The sequence below is a fragment of the Salvelinus fontinalis genome, chromosome 9, assembly GCF_029448725.1.
Source record: "Salvelinus fontinalis isolate EN_2023a chromosome 9, ASM2944872v1, whole genome shotgun sequence".
Classification (NCBI taxonomy): Eukaryota; Metazoa; Chordata; class Actinopteri; order Salmoniformes; family Salmonidae; genus Salvelinus; species Salvelinus fontinalis.
The window spans coordinates 42,088,402-42,107,222 of NC_074673.1; the positions used below are offsets into that span (position 1 = coordinate 42,088,402).

Below are 18,821 nucleotides of genomic sequence, written 5' to 3' on the forward strand. Positions count from 1 at the left end.
GGAGATGATCGTGGACTTCAGTAAACAGCAGAAGGAGCAGCCCCCTATCCACATCGACGGGACAGTAGTGGAGAAGGTGGGAAGTTTTAAGTTCCTCGGCGTACACATCACGGACAAACTGAAATGGTCCACCCACACAGATAGCGTGGTGAAGAAGGCGCAGCAGCGCAGCAGCGCCTCTTCAACCTCAGGAGGCTGAAGAAATTCGGCTTGTCACCAAAAACACTCACAAACTTTTACAGATGCACAATCGAGAGCATCCTGTCGGGCTGTATCACCGCCTGGTATGTCAACTGCTCCGCCCACAACCGCAAGGCTCTCCAGAGGGTAGGGAGTTCTGCACAACGCATCACCGGGGGCAAACTACCTGCCCTCCAGGACACCTACACCACCCGATGTCTCAGGAAGGCCAAAAAGATCATCAAGGACAACAACCACCCGAGCCACTGCCTATTCACATCATCATTATCATCATCAAATGTATTTATAAAGCCCTTTTTACATCAGCAGATGTCACAAAGTGCTTATACAGAAATCCAGCCTAAAACCCCAAACAGCAAGCTATGCAGAAAAGAAGCACGGTGGCTAGGAAAAACTCCCTAAAAAGGCAGGAACCTTGGAAGAAACCTAGAGAAGAACCAGGCTCTGAGGGGTGTCCAGTCTTCTTTTGGCTGTGCCGGGTAGAGATTATAAGAGTACATGGCCATAAAGCCATATTTTTCTTCAAGATGTTCAAACGTTCATAGTTGACCAGCAGGGTCAAATAATAATCACATGCTGTTAATTGCAGAGGAAGGAAACTCAATTCCTAGCTTGTATAATGCATTTGGAATTGAACTGTCTTTCATGTAACACCTCTCCAGTGCGTTTAGAGCTGTCCTTAGACGCTCACCATTTACATTTACTGCTACACGTTAGCTTTCTCTGGCAATCACACAGGGTCCAATGTTCAACACATGGGTGACTAACTAGCTAGCTACATGCTACCCTGACTCGTGACCAAACTGTGTCCTAACACTATCATTATGTCTACATTTCCAGGTGTGAGCGTGACTACATGCAACACTTCCCTCTTAAAACACTCAGTTCTTCTTTCTCAGAAAAGTCCTAACATAAGAGGTCTCCCATTATCATGGACCTGGGGATCCAATTGTGCCCCTACCATGTCTACCTTTCCTTTTACCAATCACATTCATTGATACAAGAGGCATCGCTAGTGAGTTGGATAGTCCAAAGACAGAGGACAATGTCTGCACCTCAAGTAGTCTGCCATGCATTGTCCTCTCAGACGGCCATGGCATTATGATCACAGTATCCGACGTGAGACAACGAGGTGCAGATACCCAGCTATCATCCAGAAGGTGAGGTCAGTACAGGTGCATCAAAGCAGGGACCGAGAGACTGAAAAACAGCTTCTATCTCAAGGCCATCAGACTGTTAAACAGCCATCACTAATATTGAGGGGCTGCTGCCAACATACTGACTCAACTCTAGACACTTTAATAATGAAAAAATGTATGTAATAAATGTATCACTAGCCACTTTAAACAATGCCACTTTATATAATGTTTACATACCCTACATTACTCATCTCATATGTATATATTGTACTCTATAATATCTACTGCATCTTGCCTATACCGTTCGGCCATCGCTCATTCATATATTTTTATGTACATATTCTTATTCATTCCTTTACACTTGTGTGTAAAAGGTAGTTGTTGTGAAATTGTTAGGTTAGATTACTTGTTAGATATTACTGCATGGTCGGAACTAGAGGCACAAGCATTTCGCTACACTCGCTACAAGCATTAACTGCTAACCATGTGTATGTGACAAATACAATTTGATTTGATTTGACATAGGTGTCTGGTTAGACTGTAAACTCTCCTTCCAGACTCACATTAAGCATCTCCAATCCAAAATTAAATCTAGAATCGGCTTCCTATTTTGCAACAAAGCATCCTTCGCTCATGCTGCCAAACATACCCTCGTAGAACTGACTATCCTACCGATCCTTGACTTCGGCAATGTCATTTACAAAATAGCCTCCAACACTCTACTCAGCAAATTGGATGTAGTCTATCACAGGGCCATCTGTTTTGTCACCAAAGCCCCATATACTACCCACCACTGCGACCTGTATGCTCTCGGTGGCAGGCCCTCGCTTCATATTTGTCGCCAAACCCACTGGCTCTAGGTTATCTATAAGTCTTTGCTAGGTAAAGCCCCGCCTTATCTCAGCTCACTGGTCACCATAGCAGCACCCACCCGTAGCATGCTCTTTAGCAGGTATATTTCACTGGTCACCCCCAAAGCCAATTTCTCCTTTGGCCGCCTTTCCTTCCAGCTCTCTGCTGCCAATGACAGGAAAGAATTGCAAAAATCACTGAAGCTGGAGACTCATATCTCCCTCACTAAATTTAAGCACCAGCTGTCAGAGCAGCTCACAGATCACTGCACCTGTACATAGACCATCTGTAAATAGTCCATCCAATTACCTCATCCCCATACTGTTATTTATTTTATTTTTATTTATTTTTTCTCCTTTGCACACCAGTATCTCTACTTGCACATTCATCTTCTGCACATCTCACTCCAGTGTTTAATTGCTAAATTGTAATTATTTCGCCACTATGACCTATTTATTGCCTTACCTCCCTAATCTTACCTCATTTGCACACACTGTATATAGACTTTTTCTATTGTGTTATTGACTGTATGCTTGTTTGTTCCATGTGTAACTCTGTGTTGTTGTTTGTGTCGCACTGCTTTGCTTTATCTTGGCCAGGTCGCAGTTGTAAATGAGAACTTACTCTCAACTAGCCTACCTGGTTAAATAAAGGTGAAATAAAACACTTTTTTTGAATGTTGACTGTGCTTACTGCACTGAAACATGGACTGACTTTTGTGGCGTTCACAGCTACATGCGAGAACTAATTTTCAGTCAGCGCAGAAGAAGCATGCTACACCCGAGGAAAGCTCAACTAACTGGCATTTGAGGGGGATCTTACAAGAAGATTTCAGGGAGAACGGAATGATCGATTACTCAGGAAGTTCCACAGAGCATCAAGGAGGCTGCAACTCGCAAAATTTGAAACAATCTAGCTGGTTGTTTAAAAAAAAAATGTAATTGCTTTAGTGTACTGTCCACGGTGCTGCAAGAGCACAGCTGAGATGTTGTGCCATTGAACCTGTCACCTCTTGGTCAAAAGCATTTGAACTTGTATGTTTATTGTGGTATAGCCTGATATAAGCAAGATTCAATATAATTCCAAAGCAAGAATCCAAATGACGCCCCTGGGTATAGCTACATATCGGTATGTTTCGTTATATACAGTAGATACATCCTATTATGGTTTTCTCGGTAGCCTATTGGCTGTCGTTACTGTAAACGGAACTGTACGTATTGGAAACATGTTTATGGTAGGCTGGTATTGATTCATTGATTACGTGGGTCGAATTTGAGCCAGAGAAGTGTATTCACAATGTGTTGCTGAACTCATGAGCAGCAGGGTTTTCCATGTTCGAAGCGGGCCTATATAGGCCTATTTACGTATTTGGCAATACAGCTGTGCATGGCTGCATCTCACTGTACAGGCTGTAGACTATGTTTTGGTTATTCGCCTTTTGTTTACTGCATTTGTTTACTGTTAATGTAAGTAGCCTAAATATAGATTGTGTCATATCTTTATCGATCTGATATGTTGTTTACTAGGCCTACTACTGGACTAACGCAGTTAGATTCTGTTCACATTCGTTCGTTTGCATTTAGGTCGGTATTCTAAGACAAACTGCTATTCAGTATTTTTGTTTGCATGCATGAATAACTAGCCTACTACTTTCAGCATTTAGTTTGCATTAATTTGGTACGTACAGATGTGTGTACGGCTGCAGTCACATAGGCTGTTTGTAATAGATGAACTGTATCAGAGATGGCTATGATAGCACTGGCGCATGACATGTATGAATGAACAACACAATGCATTTGTTGCTTCAAATCACCCAAGATATAAACATTTAAAGGTTGTCCTTTTTCAGGTTCAATTCAGATCCATGACTAATAGGCTTAAGTCTAACACAAATAGCTCTCACACAGTGGGGAAAAAAAGGAGAGTTGAAGTCCCGCTAATAATTTAATATGCAGATTAAAAGGTGTGCGCAGTGTGTGGCATGTCAGCGGAGTGTGGTAGTCAGTGTGACAGCGGGGGACAGAGATTTAATCAGATCCCCCCTGGGAGGGGAGAGAACCAGAGATACACCTCACAGCCAGCTTTCACAGGTCTCTCTCTCTCTCTCTCTCTCTCTCTCTCTCTCTCTCTCTCTCTCTCTCTCTCTCTCTCATATTTATATATATATATATATATATATAATTAGACACGCCTCCCCAATCCAATGTCCCCCGGATCACATTAGAATCACCACCACTCCACGGATGTATCTTTTCTACTTTTTGCATCTACAATCTGCTTGACACATGAGAGAAATACACTGTTAAGCATCACGCTGGAAAGCAATGTTTTAATGGGAGGTCTACATGTTTTTCAGACACATTTTTGTGATGTTATGAAAGTCTGACAAACACTTATAAATATTGCAATGTGCATTTGAATAATTCTACAGTTGACTAAACTTGGTGAGTTAATCCTTCATGTTAGCCCAGTCTGCGTTTGATCCCTTACAGAGCACCAGTTAATTGGCTATCTGCAAAGGACCTCAGATTATTGATAAAATAACTCTACTACAGTAGAAATAGTTTAACAAGAAGGAGCAAGAGAAATAGGTAGCCACTCCACCAGGGAGGTTTTTGTTTTGCTGCTGAGAGAGCGAGAGAGGTCACCAGAGCGAGAGAGGTCACCAGAGCGACAGGGAGAGTGAGAGACAGAGAGAGCTAAATAATATAAATGGATGAGTGTTACAATGCAACGTGATCGTTGTGTAGCATCAATTAATTAATTAAATGACGAGACAGGAAACATGTACACTACATAGACAAAAGTATGTAGACACCCCTTCAAATGAGTGGATTCTGCTATTTCACCCGTTGCTGACAGGTGTATAAAATCGAGCACCCAGCCATGCAATCTTTCTTTTTTATGGTCCGGGGCTGTTTTCCCATGGTTCGGGCCCCTTAGTGCCAGTGAAGGGAAATCTTAATGCTACAATCAAATCAATGAAATGTATTTATAAAGCCCTTTTTACATCAGCAGATGTCACAAAGTGCTATACAGAAACCCAGCCTAAAATCCCAAACAGCAAGCATTGCAGATGTAGAAGTACGTGGCTAGGAAGACCTCCCAAGAAAGGCAGGAACCTAGGAAGAAACCTAGAGAGGAACCAGGCTCTGAGGTGTGGCCAGTCCTCTTTTGGCTGTGCTTGGTGGAGATTATAAGAGTACATGGCCATTTAAGCCCAGATTGTTCTTAGAGATGTTCAAACTTTCATAGATGACCAGCAGGGTCATTCTAGACAATTCTGTGCTTCCAACTTTGTGTAAACAGTTTGTGGAAGGCCCTTTCCTGTTTCGGCTTGACAATGCCCCCGTGCACAAAGCAAGGTCCATACAGCAATGGTTTGTCGAGATCGGTGTGGAAGAACTTGACTGGCCTGCACAGAGCCTTGACCTGAACCCCACCGAACACCTTTGGGATGATTTGGAATGCAGACTGCGAGCCAGGCCTAATCGCCCAACATCAGTGTCCGACCTCACTAATGCTCGTGCCTGAATGGAAGCAAGTCCCTACAGCAATGTTCCAACATCTAGTGGAAAGCCTAACCAGAAGAGTGGAGGCAATCATAGCAGCAAAGGGGTGACCAACTCCATATAAATGCCCATGATTTTAGAATGAGATATTCAACGAGCAGGTGTCCACATACTTTTGGTCATGTTGTGTATCTCATTGCACAATCTGAATGCACAATCAATGTTGCCTAAATATATTCACCTGACTTGTTCCATCTGTTTGAAACTAGGCTTGCCAATGCTCAGGACCCTTTCCAAAGGCAGAGCAGAAGGTGCTACTCTTGCAACAAGCCCTACTAATGAACCTGATTTCAAAACAAGCAGTTTGTAAAGCACATCTCAGGAGTTATGAAACTTGTTCAAATGAATTAACGCTCATGAATATAAGGGGTTTGTGCTGGACATTTTTTTTTATGGCAGAGTAGGAAAGCATGCTTATTCACACATCAAACGCAGGCTAAGACTGCAGAAGACAGTGGGAAGAACATAGGAAGAACATAAGTCAGAATGCAATTGAAATGACCACTATAGATCTGCTGGGAGGAGTGTTCCCACTAGAGATCTTCACAGGTCCAACAGACCCAAAATTCTGACATCCGACCTGGGACCCGAGCAGACCCGGGTCCTAACTTCTGACTTTTGTCTCAGATCTGGGTCCGGTCTGATATAATTGCCACGGATCTCGGCTATGTGCAACTAAAAATTGATTTACCGACTGGACCCAATTGGACCTGTCCTCTGTTAATTTACTGTTTGTTTGATGAGAACTGCACACGCTTGTTATCTGTGTCAGCCAATTGCAACTCAATAAAACATATAGCTTATGTCCAGTTCCAACTGCTCACCTCACATGCTCCTGCTGCTGCGACGAGAGAGGGACCGAGTAAGAGGAGCCTTGGCCTAGGCTAAGTTGATTCCGAAGATGGAGTTATTTTTCGTTGAAGTAAAAGGAAAGTTAGAGGAGGAAGACGATGGTGAAAAGAAGCCGACAAGGGGAATGTCCACGGGGACAAGTTTTAATATTGTAGTAGACAAAGAGGAGAAGAACGTTGGCGCAGCCAAATGGACTGTGTGCAACTCGCTATTCAGGTTTAATGTCATGTTCTCCCTTTCATTGATTTATTATCAATTGTTTAGTCATTAATAATTATTATTATTATTATTATTATTATGTGCTTGTAAAAATAAATAGCATTAGCCTATTGCTGTTATTTGTTGAGTTAAACAATACAATGCTTATCTTTATAAAAATATTATAATCGAAAATGTATGAATTAGCCTCCTTCTGTACTCCTGTATCTGTACAGCAGTAGTAGCCTATCTATATAGTATACAAATAAATCCATGTCGATAACACGGCGCCGGCATATCTCTATCTTTCTCTCAGTCTCTCTAGGGCTAGGCCTAAGCTTGTTTCTCTTAATATATATGTATTTTATATTCATATCATACAGTGGACCACTAAGCCTATAGGAACGGGTCTATGCATGCAATGGCCTGATGCATTTAGCGCAACAAAAAATGTGTCTCTCGGATCCGAACCAGCACGGGTCTGTTTGTGTCTGTTTTCCACTGCCCTTTTCGGAACGGGTCTGACTGTCCTTGAGTCCATTCGGAACGGGTCACGGTTTTCTTTTTAAATTAATTTATGCATATCGGGTCAGGTGGAAAAACCACAGATCCATTTCGGAACGGGTCCAACTTTTTTGACCTGTGAAGACCTCTAGTTCCCACTAACCTGGGCCCTGATCTAGTATGCTTTAGTTGACTCTTGTCACCATCATTGCCATGCCAAACACATCCTCCATCAGGCAGGACTACTCAGTGCATGCAGCATACAATAGCTAGCCTGTCATGCTGGTGGTATTTGAGATGAACTCAATCGTATGTGTGAGCAAAGATGAAAGCAGTGATATGTTTCCTAACATAATGTGCTATCAATAAAAAAAGGCATGAAACTGTAGGCGGACTGAAGATTACACAGCTTCATGGAGGGGAAATACAACTAGGCTGTCTGATACAATGGTTCTCTGTATCATCCAAGGCTACTTTTCCATGACATCTTCTACAGGAGAACCCATGTGAATCTACAGATAACTACCAAAATAAAGGAAACACCGACATAAAGTGTTTGGCAACCACGAGATTCTAACAGAATGTCTGGGAAAAAAGGTTCTGGATAGAACCAAAAAGTTGCTTGCTTCATATTGCTTCATATTGTATATGGCAATCCTAAAGGTTCTATATACTATAGAACCGTTTTTCTTCACTGAACCAAAATTGGTTCCATATAGAACCCTTGAGTTCCATTTAGGGTTCTACATGGAACCAGGTGTGGCAGATATGTGAAGCAAGCATAGAACCCTTTTTGGTTCGATCCAGAACCTTTTGGAGGGATGCAACACCATTCTTCCACAATAAATTCCTAATGCAAATGGTGGTGGAAAACACTGTCTCAGGTGCCATTCCAGAATCTCCTTAGAAGTGTTCATTTGGGTTGAGATTTAGTGACTGAGACACAGACACCTTTTAAACCCCATATGTTCCTTTGAGACCCCTCTTTCAAAGTCAAAGTCACTGAGATCTCTTCTTCTAACCATGGTAGCCAAAATAATGGGCAACTGGGCATTTCTAATCAAGACCCTAAGCATGATGGGATGTTAATTGCTTTATTAACTCAGGATCCACAACTGTGTGGAAGCACCTGCATTCAATAAACTTTGCATCTGTCATTTACTCAAGTGTTTCCTTTATTTTGGCAGTTACCTGTAGATCTAGGAGAAGGGAACCTAAATGAAGAGGTAAACTGTGATTCCTGAAGGCCGATGATCAATTCAGACTGGATACACCAGTTAATGCAGTTCATGGTAACCTCTAATGGAATGAGTTTCAAACTGCCAGAATAAATGTTTTTTTCTTGTTGCTTTGTTTGGGATTGTATGAAGTGAACGCAAGCTGTAAGAATCTATGAAACTAAGAAACTGACAGAAATGTAATCAATCTGCCAAGTGCACTGTATCAACATTTCTTGAGCTCGCTTTTATACGGAAAAGAGAGTTAGCCTAAATTTGATACAATAACAGAGATAGCGAGATGTGTATACAGTGCTTCTTATGACTAGTATATTAGACTCATAAGATATCGGCTGTTTTTTTTTATTCGACCAAGGAATGAGCACAAGAAGGGTTATGGTTGAGAAACAGAACATTACAGAAACCGTTTCTTATCTGAAGATGAGAGATCAGTTTCAGTAGTTATTTAAGCATCTGCATCATTGACCAGCGGGGTGAAACTAACAACTGCACTGAACAATTCACTTCATTGATTAAATATTCAAGTAGGATACATTTTTTCAGGGCTGGATCTGGAAATACAAGCTAAACCTCAGGATCGCAGTAAGTAAATCATGGTAAACTGATATTATGTTTGAGGTCAATGCAATCTCAAGGGACATGTGTTTCATAGAAATCACCATCACTGCTACTTTATGTATATATGTGTTAGGAATTTTGTTAATAAATAGTTAAAACAAATTCTAGCTTTAGATAAAACTATAACTAATTGAACTCTGCATGCCTGGTGAAAAGAGATTTGTGTTGTGGGTCATAAAATAAGCAGAAAGGGTCGTTAAACTATGGTTGAACTGACCCAACTTAGCCCTGAGATGTTTTGATAAGGCTGCGGGTAACTTTTTAGGTCTTCCATTATCTTGAGTTGTCTGCTAAAGTGGTAATAAATTATAGTGAGCCTTAAGGATAATTGATTATATTATGTGTCATGTGTGTGTCCAGTGAAGTTAGAATGAACTTTTGAACCTGTTTTCTATTTGTCAGGACAATGAGACTCATTCTGTAACCTATGATGTCATATCTTGTATATAAACCTGTGTTTATGATCAAATGGCAGCGTGCTCCGAGAATAAACACTATTATTATCTAATTTTGATAAGACTGTATCCTGTCTATTTTATGTTAATAAGTATCTTACAAATTCTTATAAATAGACAGATTGAATTTAATTAATGAGTACATTAGAGGAATTATTTAATTCCACTAACAATATGTTTTCCAGAAACTAAAAAGTCAGATAAAACTACTGTTTATTTTCTATTCTCATTGAACACTTTCCTCCTCATTACTCCACCAAATACATAACTTTGAGTTTGCTAATTCATCTATAGACCTATCCATGGGCAGCTCACAAAGTTGTCTGCAATTTACTCAGTATTCTGGACAATAGGAGGAAGCAAGGTAAATACTGTAAGTGTGGTGTGGCTGCTCTGGGCCTGCATAATGTGACTGGTTGATGAGGGTGGGTGGCAGAGAGAAAGGCTTATTTCACAGCAAGGTGAAACCCATCTGTAGACAGCAGCTGTGTTGGCTGTCAGAGGAGGAATCAGATCTAAACTCCAAAACAATAGCTGGAGAAGACATGTCTTTCTTTATACAGCACAAACACAGACAACTATACACATACACACAAGTATATACACACACATACACAGGCACACCAGCAATGGGTAATGAAAACCTTTTTAAACATGAAGGCTTAGATTGATTTGAGGAAAACAAGGGGAGTATGGCATTGTAGATGAATCATGAACGTCACGATCTGAACTTTTAAACCTTTCATTCCCATCACAAGAAGTTTCATGTTAGACATTGGAAGGAGGGACTGAAACTCAATTACATTTCACTTCCAAGTGCAAGAAGCACTCCCAGGTGCGTGTAGGTTTAAGAAGAATTCGTAAAAGCAGTGGAAAGCATGGGCATATAAGGAAGGGAATATATTCAGAATCACCTTGATTCGCAGGAATTTGAATTGATGAAATGATGTTGCCACAATAAACAGCATATAGAGACAGACGATAAACAGGATATAAAAATAGACGATAAACAGGATATACAGATAGACGATTACAGGATATACAGACAGACGATAAGCAGGATATGCAGACAGACGATGTCACGTTCCTGACCTATTTCTGTTAGTTTGTTGTATGTGTTAGTTGGTTTTCTGTTTCTATGTTGGTTTAGGGTTGCCTGGTATGGCTCTCAATTAGAGGCAGGTGTTTGGCGTTTCCTCTAATTGAGAGTCATATTTAGGTAGGTTGTTTCACAGTGTTCGTTGTGGGTGGTTGTCTCCTGTGTTAGTGTTTGTTGCACCATACGGGACTGTTTCGTGCGTTCTTCGTTTTATGTAGTCATTTTTCCTGTTGTGCGTTCTTCGTGTTTTATGTAAGTTCGTATGTTCAGGTTTGTCTACATTCGTTTTGTTATTTTGTTAATCATTTCAAGTGGTTTCGTTTCGTGTTTTTCCCGTCTTTTTTAATAAAAATTATGTCATTTAAAAACGCTGCGCCTTGGTTCAATCCATGCTCCTCCTCTTCGGATGAAGAGGAGGAGGAACACCGTTACAGAACCACCCACCAAATTACCAGAACCAAGCAGCGTAATACACAGGACTACTGGACTTGGGAGGACGAGCTGGATGGAAAAGGACCTTGGGTTCAACCAGGGGAATATCGCCGCCCCAAAGCTGAGCTGGAGGCAGCGAAAGCAGAGAGGCGGCGATATGAGGAGGCAGCAAGGAAGCAAGGCTGGAGACCGGAGAATCAAGCCCAAAACTGCAGATATGAAGGTACGTGGCTAGCAAGGAAGCCCGAGAAGAAACCCCAAAAATTTATTGGGGGGGGGCTAAGAGGTAGTGGGCCAAGGGCAGGTAGGAGACCTGCGCCCACTTCCCAGGTTAACCGTGGAGAGCGGGAGTACGGGCAGACGCCGTGTTACGCAGTAGAGCGCACGGTGTCTCCTGTACGTGTGCACAGCCCAGTGCGGGTTGTTCCACCTCCCCGCATTGGTAGGGCTAGATTGGGCATTGAGCCAGGTGCCATGATGCCGGCTCAACGCGTCTGGTCTCCAGTGCGTCTCCTCGGGCCGGCATACATGGCACCAGCCTTACGCATGGTGTCCCCGGTTCGCCTACATAGCCCGGTGCGGGTTATTCCACCTCCCCGCACTGGTCGGGCGACGGGGAGCATTCAACCAGGTAAGGTTGGGCAGGCTTAATGCTCAAGGGAGCCAGTACGCTTACACGGTACGGTATTTCCGGCGCTACCTCCTCGCCCCAGCCCAGTACCACCAGTGCCTACACCACGCACCAGGCTTCCAGTACGTTTTAGGAGCCCTGTTCCTCCTCCACGCACTCTCCCTATGGTGTGTGTCTCCAGCCTAGTGCCTCCAGTTCCGGCACCACGCACTAAGCCACCTGTGCGTCTCCAGAGCCCTGTACACACTGTTCCTTCTCCCCGTACTCGTCCTGATGTGCGTGCCCTCAGTCCGGTGCCACCAGTGGCGGTACCACGCACCAGGCAAATAGTACGCTTTGAGAATCCAGTGTGCCCTGTCCCTGCTCCCCGCACTAGCATGAAGGTGCGTGTCCTTAGCCCGGTGCCTCCAAATTCCGGCACCACGCACCAGGCCTACAGTGCGCCTCAGCCGGCCAGAGTCTGCCGTCTGCACAGCGATGCCTGAACTGCCCGTCTGCCAAGCGCCATCTGAGCCATCCGTCTACCCAGCGCCATCTGAGCCATCCGTCTACCCAGCGCCATCTGAGCCATCCGTCTGCCCCGAGCCATTAGAGCCGCCCGTCTGTCCCGAGCCGTCAGAGCCGTTCGTCAGTCAGGAGCCGCTAGAGCCATTCGTCAGACAGGATCTGCCAGAGCCGCCAACCAGACAGGATCTGCCAGAGCCGCCAACCAGACAGGATCTGCCAGAGCCGCAAACCAGACAGGATCTGCCAGAGCCGCCAGCCAGCCATGTGCAGCCAGATCCGCCAGCCAGCCATGTGCAGCCAGATCCGCCAGCCAGCCATGTGCAGCCAGATCCGCCAGCCAGCCATGAGCGTCCAGAGCCGTCAGCCAGCCATGAGCGTCCAGAGCCGTCAGCCAGCCATGAGCGTCCAGAGCGGTCAGCCAGCCATGAGCGTCCAGAGCCGTCAGCCAGTCATGAGCTGTCCCTCAGCCCAGAGCGGCTATTTATCCGGAACTGCCCCTCAGTCCAGAGCTGTCTCTCTGTCCGGACCTGCCCTTCAGTCCGGAGTTCTCCCTCTATCCTGAGCTACCTCTCTATCCTGACCTACCTCTCTGTTCTTAGCTATATCTTTGTCCTGAGCTACCTTATCCCGGTGCTGCCCCTTATCTTAAGGTTACCTTTTCAATTTAGGGGGTGTAATATGAGGGTGGTCATTCGTAGGGGGAGACGAAAGCTGGGATTGACTATGGTGGGGTGGGGACCTCACCCTGAGCCTGAGCCACCACCGTGGTCAGATGCCCACCCAGACCCTCCCCTAAACTTTGTGCTGGTGCGCCCGGAGTTCGCACCTTAAGGGGGGGGGGTTATGTCACGTTCCTGACCTATTTCTGTTAGTTTGTTGTATGTGTTAGTTGGTCAGGCCTTGAGTTCTGGTGGGCATTCTATGTTTTCTGTTTCTATGTTGGTTTAGGGTTGCCTGGTATGGCTCTCAATTAGAGGCAGGTGTTTGGCGTTTCCTCTAATTGAGAGTTATATTTAGGTAGGTTGTTTCACAGTGTTCGTTGTGGGTGGTTGTCTCCTGTGTTAGTGTTTGTTGCACCATACGGGACTGTTTCGTGCGTTCTTAGTTTTATGTAGTCATTTTTCCTGTTGTGCGTTCTTCGTGTTTTATGTAAGTTCGTATGTTCAGGTTTGTCTACATTCATTTTGTTATTTTGTTAATCATTTCAAGTGGTTTCGTTTCGTGTTTTTCCCATCTTGTTTAATTAAAATTATGTCATTTAAAAACGCTGCGCCTTGGTTCAATCCATGCTCCTCCTCTTCGGATGAAGAGGAGGAGGAACACCGTTACAGACGATTAACATGATATACAGACAGACGATAAACAGGATATAAAAACAGACGATAAACAGGATATACAGACAGACAATAAACAGGATATACAGACAGACAATTAACAGGATATACAGACAGACGATAAACAGGATATACAGACAGACAACATATATAGAAGCAGAGTTTACACAAATCGACATGCAGTATTTACACTATGTACACTGTACATTTATAAAGTATTTTTGATATGGAACTTTGCAATGTACAGTGAAAATGCTTGATGTGTTTAAATATCATTTGACAGTCTGCCTTTTTAGCTTGGCCTAATTTAAGACAACTTTGTTGATATTTTTGACATCCTTTGTTTTATCTTCATTGATTCATGTCTTTTACTGCCTTTGTTAGTTTTGTATCTTTCATTTTATAACTTTTCTCTAAAGTGTGAAAATAAAAATACAGTTGAATTAGAGGTTAAATCTTAAAATTAGGAAATTACAATTATAATCATATGAATATAGATTCCAATAACTTAATAGTATATAGTTCTTATTAAGACGATTTTAAAATATGTGAACCAATTTCAAAGGCTACCATGCACAGGTTTGGAGAAGATTGCTGCTGATCTGATTGGGATGAATGAGGACAATGGCCAAGGGGTTAAGACCTATTAGCATGTGTGAAGATCCATGTCCTTCCAGAGCTGATGACTCGGACAGGTGAAGTTCACAGAAATTACAAACTCATGACTGTTGAGATCTGTTTTTATCGTGACTTCTACTTGTCATGATTCGATTAAAGACATTTGGACACACATCTAATCACCCTGAAACAGGTAATTGTATGCAGTGTCAGCTGATGTAAATATAATAATAATAATTGTAATTAGAATAATTTGGTGGGTGCTTATATTTGTCCTGTTTTACACATGAACAAGTGTGTATTATACGCATGTGTGAATTGTGAATGTTTTTTGCATGTCCCAACTCCCACAGGGAGACACCCTCGAAGAGTGGGGTCACGGCCAGAGTCACATATTCAAGAATGTGGGCAAATATTAAGGCCACCTTCTCATACTGTACTTTCAACTGCTCTAATGTTATTGTAAGATATGTTGAGTAAAAGGCTAACACAGTCGGACATGGTGTCCTCTCTCTACTACCACACTTGCATAATGCTCCAGGGAAGGAACAGCTAACTTAACAGAACTAGATCCTACTTTTTTACGTAGTGAGGGGTTTTATACATGTAAAAAAATATATATAACCCCTCAAGCGAAAGAAAGAGTAAGAAATGCAATAATCCCGACCAAATTGTCGACGAGGACAAGACGTACAGTAATTATACAAAAAGTTCACAAAACAGAAAGTTCCTTAAGCGGAACTCCTCCCACATCCCACTGAAAAGGCAGAGCGCGAAATTCAAAAAAACATTTTTTAGAAATATTTAACTTTCACACATTAACAAGTCCAATACAGCAAATGAAAGATACACATCTTGTGAATCCAGTCAACATGTCCGATTTTTTAAATGTTTTACAGCGAAAACAGCACGTATATTTATGTTAGCTCACCACCAAATACAAAGAAGGACAGACATTTTTCACAGCACAGGTAGCATGCACAAAGCCAACCTAACTAACCAAGAACCAACCAAACTAACCAAGAAACAACTTCATCAGATGACAGTCTTATAACATGTTACACAATAAATCTATGTTTTGTTTGAAAAATGTGCATATTTGAGGTATAAATCAGTTGTACATTGCAGCTACCATCACAGCTATCATCAAAAATAGCACCGAAGCAGACAGAGTAATTATAGAGACCAACGTGGAATACCTAAATACTCATCATAAAACATTTCTGAAAAATGCATCGTGTACAGCAAATGAGAGACAAGCATCTTGTGAATCCAGACAATATTTCAGATTTTTTAAGTGTTTTACAGCGAAAACACAATATAGCATTATATTAGCTTACTACAATAGCCTACACACAACCGCATTCATTCATCAAGGCACGTTAGCGATAGCAATAGGCACGTTAGCGTTAGCGAATAAACCAGCAAAAGATATCAATTTTCACTAACCTTCATAAACCTTCCTCAGATGACAGTCCTATAACATCAGGTTATACATACACTTATGTTTTGTTCGAAAATGTGCATATTTAGAGCTGAAATCAGTGGTTATCCATTATGCTAATGTAGCTTCTTTTTCCCAGAATGTGCGGATATTTCTATTAGACTCTCACCTATTCTAACCAAATAGCTATTCATAAACATTACAAAAGAATACATGTTGTATAGGAAATGATAGATCCATTAGTTCTTAATGCAATCGCAGTGTTAGAATTCTAAAAATATCTTCATTACGACATAAGGCTTATGTTATAGCGAGAGAGTGGCCAAAAACGGGGCGCAAAACTACTGGTATACAGTTCGACAGATATATGAAATAGCATCATAAAATGTTTCTTACTTTTGGTGATCTTCCATCAGAATGTTGGACAAGGGGTCCTTTGTCCAGAACAGTCATTGTTTGGATTTAGAACATTGTTGTTCCCTCTTGAACTAGCAAGCACACTGGCCAAGTGGCGCAAAGCTCTCCTTTCTGAAAAAAGGCACACAACGCAACACGCCTAACGTCCCGAATAAATTTCAAAAATCTAATAAAACTATATTGAAAAAACATACTTTACGATGATATTGTGACATGTATCAAATAAAATCAAAGCCGGAGATAGTAGTCGCCTATAACGACGGCATTTCAAAAGGCAATTCCAGGTCCATCTGCGCGCTCTCCAGAAAACAGGAAATTGATGACTCGTCGTGCCAAGAGGATATATTCCACCTCAGACCAAGATAAACACTTAGTTTTTCTCTCACATCCTCTTGACATCTAGGGGAAGGTGTATGACGTGCATGTATACTCATACGTGTCATGCCCATTATAGGCAGGCCCTTGAACAGAGCATAATTTTCAGACTTTCCACTTCCTGGTCAGAAAGTGTGCTGCCAAATGAGTTCTGTTTTACTCACAGACAACATTCAAACGGTTTTAGAAACTAGAGAGTGTTTTCTATCCAATAGTAATAATAATATGCATATTATACAAGCAAGAATAGAGTACGAGGCCGTTTAAATTGGGCACGTTTTTCCCCCATAGTGTAAATACCCTCTATCCTCATCAGGTTAAAGCTGCACTATGCTACTTTTTGGGGTGACCTGACCAAATTCACATAGAAAATATGAGTTATAGATCTCTCATTCTCGTTGAAAGCAAGTCTAAGAAGTGGTAGATTGTTTCAATGTGCGATATTTCTATGCATTCTTGAGTTTCGTTTTTTGCGTCTTTTACTTTTGGTTTTGTAAACCAGCTGAAAATACAATATTTGGGGTTATTGAAAAGATATATCACAGTGATTTAGATGGTACAATGATTCTCTACACTACACATTTACATTGCTTGTTTTGTCACAAACTGATATTAGGCAAACTATTAGAATTTTTGCAACCAGGAAATGGCGGAGCGTCTCAAATTGTAATTACTGGAAAGCCAGCAACTCAGATGGAAACGATTATAGCAAGACAGTCAAGCCAATATTTAATTGGTGTATAGGTAAAAGGAGGTTGAGTAAGTGGCCAAGATGGATCCTTTCCAGGCAATGGCTTGGCTTCCATACACTTTGAAAGATAGCCCTAGTACTGCTTAATATTATTTAACGGTACTTGGACTGTCTTTAAAAGTGTATCCACTATTAAATGCTTTTCTAAGTGCTTCATCATACAGTAGTATGCAATCAATGAACTCTAAAAAGCACTGCTGCCTACCCCACCACAAAACATTTTTTCATTGATCCCATCTAAACTTGTTTGATTGTGTTTCTCAGGGGCTACTCTCAGGGGCTCACCCTGCCAACTGTGTGCAGTGTGTGTGTGCAGTGTGTGTGTGTGTAGTGTGTGTGCATGTAGTGTGTGTGTTGGCTGGAGACAGGGGACAGAGGGACCTATGGACCATCAGAAAAAGGACTTACTTGCGGGACTTGTGGTCTAGGAGGTTGTCATCCAGGTTGAGCAAGGTTGGCTGGCTGATGACTCTCCTGTTGTACAGCATGGTGTTCCTCCTCAGGGAGAGCAGCGACTGACAGAACTTCACCCCCATCTCCTCCAATTCCCCCGTGCCAGTCTGCATGCCCTAAAACAAACAAGACAACACAGACACGGTCCATTTAAAACACAAGAACATCAGGATATGATATGACGTCTTTAGAAAAGCTTCCGGTCTTTCATTAGAAAGAAACAAGATAAATAGCCTTCTGATTACTGGTATGGTATGTACCGTAATTTCTGGACAAGTAGGATTGCTTCAGCTTTACATTAGCCTGGTAACTAAATTGTAATACTTCTGAGTGGGGCCATTGGGGTATTTAGCCTACAGTCCATAACCACTGAGTGTGTTGTATAGAAAGCCTCTCTGGATAATTGTATTCATATCAAAGTAGCGACTGTCATGGAAAAATAGCTGTGATCTGCTCATTAACCTATCAGCTCTGAATACATAGAACCTTGCACCTTCAGGACATTAGCTTTTGTATGTTTTGCCTGGGAATCTCGTAATGTTATAATGATTGCAGATAATTGCTCTACAGGCAACTGCACTTGCTTACTCAACCGTGTTATTAGCACATGCACATTAGAAGCTACTTCTCTAAGGGTTAGGAGAAGACCACCAGTAGCAGATCCCCAGAGGGTGTCATCCAACCGGGCTGTTTGTTTCTCTCCGCGGCTGTCACCAAACTGATGAAACGTGGCATGCTTTACAAAAGGACGTGTTTATGCAAATAGAAGAGTAAATACGGGTGACACATGACATGATGATGACATGTTTTTCAGCAGCCTTGTGATCCTCACAAGTGACTCTCAGCCTGCTACAGCCATGTATCCATTTGGCCTATATGTCACCCCGCTCCAGCATAGTACTCAATGAGACTTCAGAATCACATGCTCTGCTCCGCATGCAGTCTCTTTAGAGCAGGTGTGATGTTTTCATCCACAATCGCCATAATGGCAAAACAAATAGTGTAGCAATTTTCCAGATGACTCTCCTCCTCTTTAATCCTGTGTTTAGGCCATGCTTTTCTTCCATCCAATATCCTTTTCTCCTCCCCTGTAGGAACCATGTCAGAGCAGATAAGTGGAATGCCTGCTCC

At 42.3% G+C, this 18,821-nt stretch overlaps 1 protein-coding gene across 1 annotated transcript in view; it reads right to left on the minus strand.

The window, feature by feature from the left end:
• LOC129862629 (cytosolic carboxypeptidase 4) overlaps positions 1–18,821 on the minus strand; it is a 155,808-nt gene that overhangs the window by 24,787 nt on the left and 112,200 nt on the right. The window contains exon 23 of the mRNA XM_055934473.1: positions 17,646–17,806. Within this exon, the coding sequence (XP_055790448.1) occupies positions 17,646–17,806 (161 nt within the window). The remainder of the gene's footprint in view (positions 1–17,645; positions 17,807–18,821) is intronic.